Source organism: Gavialis gangeticus, unplaced genomic scaffold (genome assembly GCF_001723915.1).
Source record: "Gavialis gangeticus isolate Ggan-Ray unplaced genomic scaffold, GavGan_comp1, whole genome shotgun sequence".
NCBI classification, from domain to species: Eukaryota; Metazoa; Chordata; order Crocodylia; family Gavialidae; genus Gavialis; species Gavialis gangeticus.
The window spans coordinates 44,491,729-44,500,307 of NW_017728996.1; the positions used below are offsets into that span (position 1 = coordinate 44,491,729).

General features: G+C 40.8%; 1 protein-coding gene across 1 annotated transcript in view; it reads right to left on the reverse strand.

Moving 5' to 3' along the window:
* Positions 1-8,579, reverse strand: part of ACSBG1 (acyl-CoA synthetase bubblegum family member 1) — a 101,644-nt gene that overhangs the window by 80,970 nt on the left and 12,095 nt on the right. The window contains exon 2 of the mRNA XM_019504398.1: positions 4,803-4,879. Within this exon, the coding sequence (XP_019359943.1) occupies positions 4,803-4,879 (77 nt within the window). The remainder of the gene's footprint in view (positions 1-4,802; positions 4,880-8,579) is intronic.

The window sequence follows — 8,579 nt, forward strand, 5'->3', positions numbered from 1 at the left end:
GTGACCTATCTACTTTACAGTCCATTCATCCAGTCTGTACTTCCTTAGCCTGCCTGCAAGAATGCTGTGGGAGACCGTATAAAAAGCCTTACTAAAATCAGGGTATACCACATCCACTGGTCTCCCTGCATCCACAGAGACAGTCACCTCATCACAGAAGGCAATCAGGTTGGTCAGACATGACTTGTCCTTGGTGAATCCATACTGACTGTTCCTAATCACCTTCTCCTCCAAGTGCTTACAAAAGGATTCCGTGAGGATCTGCTTCATGATTTTTCCAGGGACTGAGGTGAGGCTGACTGGTTTATAGTTCCCTGGATCCTTTTTCCCTTTCTTAAATATGGACACTGTGTCTGCCCTTTTCCAATCATCCAGGACTTCTCCTGATCACCATGAGTTTTCAAAGATGATGGCCAATGGCTCTGCAATCATATCAGCCAACTGCCTCAACACTCTTGGGTACACCCCATCCAGTCCCATGGGCTTGTACATGTCCAACTTTTCTACATAAGGCCTAACCTGTTCTTTTACCACTGAGGGCTGCTCACCTCCTCCCCAAATTGTGCTGCCTGGTGCAGCAGTCTGGGAGCTGACCTTGCCTCTGAAGACTGAGGCAAGGAAGGCATTCAGCACTTCAGCCTCTTCTGCATCCTCTATCACAAGGTTGCCTCCCCCATTCAGTCAGGGACCCATACTTTCCCTGATCCTCCTCTTGCTACTGACATACTTGGAGAAACCCTTCTTGAAATAATATACAACAAGTCTTATATGTTTTCATTTCCACTATGAATATAATAATAATCTGCAATGAGAGAAGAACAGAGAGTGGGACAATTCTGGACATGCTCTATTCACCTCTGTCTTTCAGCATCCACTCTGCTGCCATGCAAGACTAGATTCTAGGTTAGATAAACCTGTGGTCTGACCTAGTAAATGGCATTTCTTATAATGATCATGTATGTAAATATGACATTCTGTAACATACATTAATATTTAAAAAAACTGGCTAGAAACTGGTTTACTGGCTGGTGAATTTTTATGTTTTGCTTCAATCAGGAATCAAAAACATCTTTTTAAATATCTATTCCTCTTTCATCACTTTTCTAATAATCTAACTGAATTAAATTCAATTCAGCTGAAGCCTTGCCAACATTCTAATAAGTTGTTGAGCTTCACCAACAACGTTCAGAGCCCAGTTTAGAGCAACAAAAATTATTAGGGGCTTGGGAGACAAGACTTATGATGAAAGTCTGAAAGATTTGGGATATGTAGTCTGGAGAAAGGAAGACCGAGGTGGGATTTGATAACAGATTTCAAATACCTGAAAGCTGATTACAGAGAGGATGGAGATGGGTTTTTCTCTATAGCTCTAAGGTACAGGTTTAGGAGTAATAGCCTCAAGCTTCAGCAGGGGAAATGTACATTAGAAATTAGAAGGAAGTTTCTAACTATGAAGACCTTGCTACATGTTCAAATTAAAGCTGGAAACCAGCTATAGGCCTGTTACACATTTTCAAGCACTAACTTTGTAGCTGGTTGGCTCTTTTAATAGTTGGATAGTCATTTTTATGGTGTGATAATTACTTTGCATGTGTGGCTGGTCTTAATTTGCACATGTGGCCAGTCTAATTTTATTGCTCAATTAACTAGTTCAGTATGTAATATAGCTAAGATGTAGCAGTGTCCTGAGGGTGGTGAAGCATTGAAACAGTCTACCTAGAGAAACTGTATAACCGCCATCCTTGTACATTTTCAAGAGCAGGTTAGACAGACAGTTGGCTGGAATGGTCTAGTCAGGGATGATTATGCCTTGAGCAGTGGCTGGACTAGATAACCTTGTGAAGTCCCTTCCAGTCCTACTTCCCTATGATCATATCCTCCCAGAGTAGAATCAGAAGTTTATCTTTCTTCAGAATCTGCTGTTTGTTCAAAGCAGAAGAATCAGTATCTTTCCCTGGGTTTATTTGAGTTGGGGGTGCTGTAGTGTAAAGAGCTTTGTGTACTCTGTCTATATGGTTATGGACATATGTGCATTTGGAGCTGTCTCAGAAGGGGAACATTTCAACATACTAGATTCTAGTTGTTACTTGTGGACAAATAGGAAACAATACAAATATAGCAAAACTGCTCCAACTTTAATACTGCTTCTTCCAGGGTTAAATTTGGATTGATTTTGAAGCAACCTTTGCTTCAAACTTCCAATTGTATGGAATAATGAAGATGATAATTGGACCTTTGATGGCATATTGGATCTTTGAGCTTAAATAAATTCAGAAATAACAGTGTAGTTAAAAAGGAATATAAGTGAGACATTTTTATGCATGTTTACTCTCTTCACTGACTCCAGAAATAGATGTAATAAGAAGCCTCTGGAGAGTGTGGCGGGCCAGTAGGGGGTGCTCCTGTGCTAAGCCACCCACCTCACTGCGACCGACCACCTTCCAGGCTCTGAGTACCTCCCTGGGGACACTTCACGTCTGGCCGACCCCCTTCCTGGAGCACACCTGCTAGCCTGAGAGTAGTGCTGCCAACACCCAGGGTCTGGCCTGATCCTGGCACTGTGCTTTCTGGGAAACACAGACCTAGTGGCCCTTGAGGGTACTTGACCCACTTTAATAACTTGGAGGCTTCCTTCAGACTGAAGCACAGACAGTGGTCTCCCTTAGTCAGCCGAACCAAGGGGACCCCAAGGAATAATCTAGACCCACTCCCAATAAAGGCTCCCATGCTAGGTACAAAGGAGAACTTTATTGGTTACAAGGAGTAGGTTTGGAATAGGGTACAGAGTAGAGCAATATCAGAGAAATCCCATAGAGCAAACTGGCATGGCTGGGGAGCCTTTGATCACGCATCTGAGTTACTGCAAACTATATATCTAGTTAGATCTCAGGTAGCTTACTCACAAGTATCATCCAGAGGCAGGTGGAGATTCCCTTTGGAGGCAGGCAGTTCATTGATCATGAGTTTCAAGAGAGAGAACAAGTTTCAGATGGTCCAGCTCTGAGTTTTCATCGTGGCTATTGCTCCCCCTCCTGGGCAGTCCTTAACTTATATAGAACTTATGACCTCATTTACCTGATCCAATGGAGGCCAGCACCTGTTGGCTGCCAGCCAACCAATTTGAAATGCATCACTGGTTGCCGGGCACACTGGCAGGGTCTCTAGTCCCCCCTGCTCCCAGTCAGGGTGGCATTGCTTAGAACAATAGGGAGCATAAGCCCCTCACCCAGGTATGTGATGCCCCCCTCCCTCAGGAATGTATCCAACTCAGGTTACTTAAAAGAGATGGGATGTCTGCCCTCTGCAGGCCCCATATTAACCAAATTGTCACAAAGCAGAGTTTTTGGGGAGAGAAAGAGGTGGCCTTCTGCCACAGAGAGCACATGCATGAATACACATACACAGATACCAGCACACGCACACAAATGCTTCATCGCCGTGCATATTTATAACTACTTATGAAATGCTCCGATGATGCTGAGGACTGTTGAAATACTATTAGTATTTATTTGTCTATAACAGCTAACATCCAAGGACTTCAATACATGTTAAGTAATATTTAAATTAGACTCAGCATTCAGATATAGTCAGTATCAAACTATGTTACAGATAGGAAAAATGAGGCATGGAATAAAAATAGGATTCTTGAAGTAAATATGAGCTTTACTATCGACTTGAATGGAAGCAGGACTGGGAACTATGGGACTGGCCCAAGTTCACACAGGGTGTCTGAGACAGAGCTGCCATTATAACTGAACTCTTGTTACATTTAGAACTGGGGTTTAACCAACAAGTTACCATCATTCTGCCTCTAAATGGTCTGATTAACAAAACCAGGAAACCCACTACAAAGCATGAGGCTTAATAGTCTGACAAAGCCTAATTGTGACCCATGAAAGAATACTCTGTTTTCTACACACCAGCCTCTATTCTTCCCTTTCCTCATGTCCTTGCACATTCCCTTTGGCCTGTATTGCTATCTTATTCTTACCCCATTGTAACCCTGGAGCTGGGAATACTATAGAGAAGGTTTTCTAACCTCTGAAAGAAAAGAGATTTAACAAACAGCAGAAACTATTTTCAATTAGACTCTAAAACACTAAAAGAGTTCAGCATATGGAAACCCTTTGAATATTTTATTATAGAACGAAACATTATGCAAGCACTAAACTTAATGTGCAGTAACTATGGCGCATTAATTAATGTGTGTGATATTCAGAACCCAGTCTGAATATCTCTATACCACACTGGAGTTACACACTTTCAAATATTTAAAAAAATTGTAAATAGGTTGTATAGACAAAATTAACACAGATTTCCTTAAATAATTTATCTAGGATTAGATACATTATTTTCACTTTTATCTAGGAAGCCCCTCAAACATAAGTACAGAAAACTCTAAAGCTCATTTGAATTTACACAATCTTAGCAGTTTTTAGCTGTCTTGATTCACTTCTATTTGAGCTTCAACACCTATCTGACACACTTTGTCTATCCATCCTTAAAACATATTCAGTATAATTTGCAAAAATATATGCAAAGGCCATATTAAGAAATTATTATGAGATTATTAGAAAAGGATCTCTTAAAAAGAGTAATGTAAAACTAGCTTCAGCCTTAGATACGGAACAGAAACTATCACTTTCTAATGCAAATTTCTCTCTCAATTCTGCTCCTTTTCCCTACACAATAAATATGCAGAAAGTCATGGAGTTCTCCCATCACTTTTTGTGATTGGAACATCTGAAACAAGGATGTAATAATCCAAGTTTTCAAGCAAAGACCTTAATTCATATACTGACCTATGGGTTCCTTGCCTTGGATCTTCCCAGAATTAACTGGCAATTCTTTTGAGATGTCCTGTGCATCTGTGAATGTTCTAAAACAAAAGATACAGTTGTTAAAAGTTATCATACACTGTTAGTAAGTATTAGTCAATCTACAGCATGCTTTCACAAATCCAGTTGAGAAGTGCAAATTAATACAAAATGGAGGGAATTTATGGTTCATAGGACCAGAGCGTCTTTAACCTCTTGCTCCAGTTCCAGTAAAACAAGTTCCTGACTGAAAGCATTTCCTATCTGGTGCCGATGTGCTGTGCTATATAAAATAAGGGAATGAAGTCTCAGTCTTAAACCTACTGAATAAAGTTAGCATAACACCAGCTATCACACTGGGCACTAATTTCTGTACTGTTGCCGGTTTTGACAGAAAAGCAAAAAAGTGTATGATCATAAAGAATTAATTATCTGTCTGGCCTTTATCAAGCTGACAGTGGATTGGTGTCAGACTATGTGAAAACTTTAACTGCTGGTGTCTTCATGACATTGTTGAAGGGATACAAAAAGGACGGGGGGAGTACAAGTAATCTGAAAATGAATCACAAACCATGTAGAACTTTGTCAAAACGACATAAACAGCATCGTCATATGGCTGAAATTCAGTCCTCTGGCAAAAGTTTATTACAGCAATATAAAGAGTCTATTCTGCACACCCACAAAACAGTGGACTCCAAAACAAAATTAAATAGGTGACTTTGATGTATTTAGAGCCCCTGTATATTGCTTAGATGCTGTTCGTTATAGTAGTCCAGGAAGTACCTGCTAATAGTGTGTTAATTTATACTTAGAAAAAGGAAAGACTACCCTGAGTAGTGACCAGAAGGCTTGGTTCTTGTATTGTTTTATAAATATTACTAGAACAGTTTTAAGCCAAACTTAATATCATTAATGGCATTATTGTCTCCCTCAGTTCCAGATCTTCTATGAAGCACTAGGGCTGTGTGAAGCTTTGGTCCCTGACTCAATTCCACAGAGATTTGGCCTGATTCAGTGGCTGAATCTCTGAATCAAATCAGACATAGACTGCCCGTGGATGCCACTGGTGGTGTTGGCGTTGGGGTGTTGGCGGTGGCTTTTTGCAGGCAGTACACCGCCATGCTCAGGGGGTGCTCATGCACCCACGTGCACCCCCTACGCATCGTCCCTGGAATCAGAGGACGCTTCAATCTCTTCAAATCGAATCAGAACTCTCTGAATTGATTTAGAGAGATTCGGAAAGATTCAGCGATTCGGACACAGACACAGCTTTAAATGTCTTTTCTACATACCTCTAGGTAGCAGGTGTCTTGTGAATGCTGAGATGCTGGGGTGCATGAAGTGTCCCACAGGAGTGCAGGGGGCTCCCCAGTGCACTTGGCAGCAGACCCAGAAGTAGACCAGCGTACTTCCAGTCCACTTCCGGGTCTGCTCGACAGCACACTGGGGGGCCCCCCTGCACCTTCCTGGCTCAGTGACTGGTGCCTCCTGGGTCTGGGAGGGCAACCAGGGACCCCCGTGGCTGATTGCCAAGCCGGGAGGGTGGGAGGCCCTCCAGCGCACTCCCTCCCCAGCAGACCCAGAAATGGAACAGAAGTACTTCCAGTCCACTTCTGGGTTCACCACCGAGCACGTGGAGGGCCCCCCCATGCTCCTGTGGGATGCTCCATCCATCCCACCATCACAGCATTCATGAGCCGTGCCTGGTACCTCAGTGTATAAAGCTGTGTCTATGTTTTCTGAATCAGCATTGAATCTTCAGATTTGGATTTGGCCAAATCAAACTGGGGACAGTGATCGGAACCAATTAATTGAATCACTGTCCCTGATTTGGGCTGAATCTCAATCTGAATTGAGTAGGGCCCGTTTTGCACACCCCTATGAAACACCTGTTGAGAGAAGTACATTCAAGTTTTAGTATTATTCCATCCTCACCCCTATTAGGCAGATCCAACAGGATAGCACAGAAATCAATGCAGTTTTATGAAGGAATAAACAAGATGTGTTTCTGAATCTACACTCCACAGAATCAGAGAAAGCACTGTAACATCTCACCACCTCCACCACTGCATTGGACCAAAAAAGTGTCTTTCCTTCCCCACAGCGGACTCATTTCATCCTAAGTCAAGTACATAAAAAACAAACAAAATATTCATATGTAGGATATACCATAATGTCAAATATCCTCATAAAACTCAGACCAAGTATTTGGTTCTATTATTCACTGGCAATATCAGCAACTATTTGTTTCTTATACTGACAACTGTAATTCATCGAAAAATGAATGAGTGTATGCCAGTCTTGGAAAACATTGCATCGACTTACCATTCACAATGAGGTATTAAATAAAAGCCTTCACTTTGTACAGACCTGATTTATTTATTCACAGACCACACTCACTTTTTCCCCAAAAGGTACTGATTGAAAATTGGGGTGTGTGACTTAACTGAAGAAACTGATTCTGAACAGGTTAGTTCAAAGGAATTTTTTTTCCTTTATTCTGCCTTCCCAAAATGAGCTGTGTCCTATTTGGAGGACAGTATGTGAATAAAATGATAGATCTTGCCCTGAGAAGTGTAGAATCCAAAAGACAAGACTTAATAGATGAGAACAAAATAAACCAGGACAAAGTGTTAAGAAATATAGTTCTTAACAAAAGTTAAGAAATAGAATTGGTTGTGTGCAATCCTACGCCAGTCAGTAGTGATGATCATAGTTCACCTTGTCCCTAGACATTACCAAGAAGCAATTTTATATACCATAACAGATATGAGTTCTGAGATTTTTTTTCCCTCCTTGCTGATTGAGGGGAAAAAACCTCATATTGGATTAGAGTCAATACAATAGTTACCAGCTAAGAACAAATTATAAATCTATGTATTTTACCATAACCTCAGGATAAAATGTGTTGCTACTAGTCTCATAATGTTTTTATTGGCACATTTAAATAAGTCACGTTTGATGCTTAAAAATGTGTTACTCTATAACATTCTTCATCCATCTTTAAATATATTTTGAATGGCAAGACTTAAATCTATTTTCATTACACTAAGACAAAAACTGTCTTAATAAAAAGGTAACTGAATGTCACCGTTGTATACATGTAAAAAGAAAGAATATTCAGAAAAATGCTGATGTGATCAGAAGTACATCAGAAATTCCATGTTAATGGAAATTAGCTTTGAAATTAAGAATCAGGAAGTTCATTAGGAATTAAGAAGTTCAAATAGCTTCCAGGCCTATAGATCTTGTACTTTTCTTTATACTTCCAAACAAAATTTGAGGAACGATCATGTTGTAAATTACCTTCTTAGTACACTTATTTCTTTCAGCTGCAATTTGTTCAACCTGGTATTTTGAACATTCACAATGCCAAAAAGGAGTCTTTTCTAAAACCTAAGATTAATATCAAAACCATAGATATAAAAATATCAATAAGCTTCTTGAGTCTAGGTCCATAGGCACCAGGTAATATTGCACATTGTAGATATGTATATCTAAATCATTGTTACTGTTCATGGGCCAGCAAATAATTCAACTCCTGCCTTATCTCAAGAGTTTCTGGATGTAGGTGTTAACCAGTAGCTTTCTACTTAATACTGGACCACAGCTGTCCAACTTCTAAGTGGCTGAGGCCCACACACCCTAGTAGGCTGCATTAGCAGGGTCCGCACACCCCACGAGCCACACCAATATGGGTCATGCTGCATGGATGCATCCCGACTTGCTGCAGTATGTGCTCATGTGGATGCTCCCTCCACT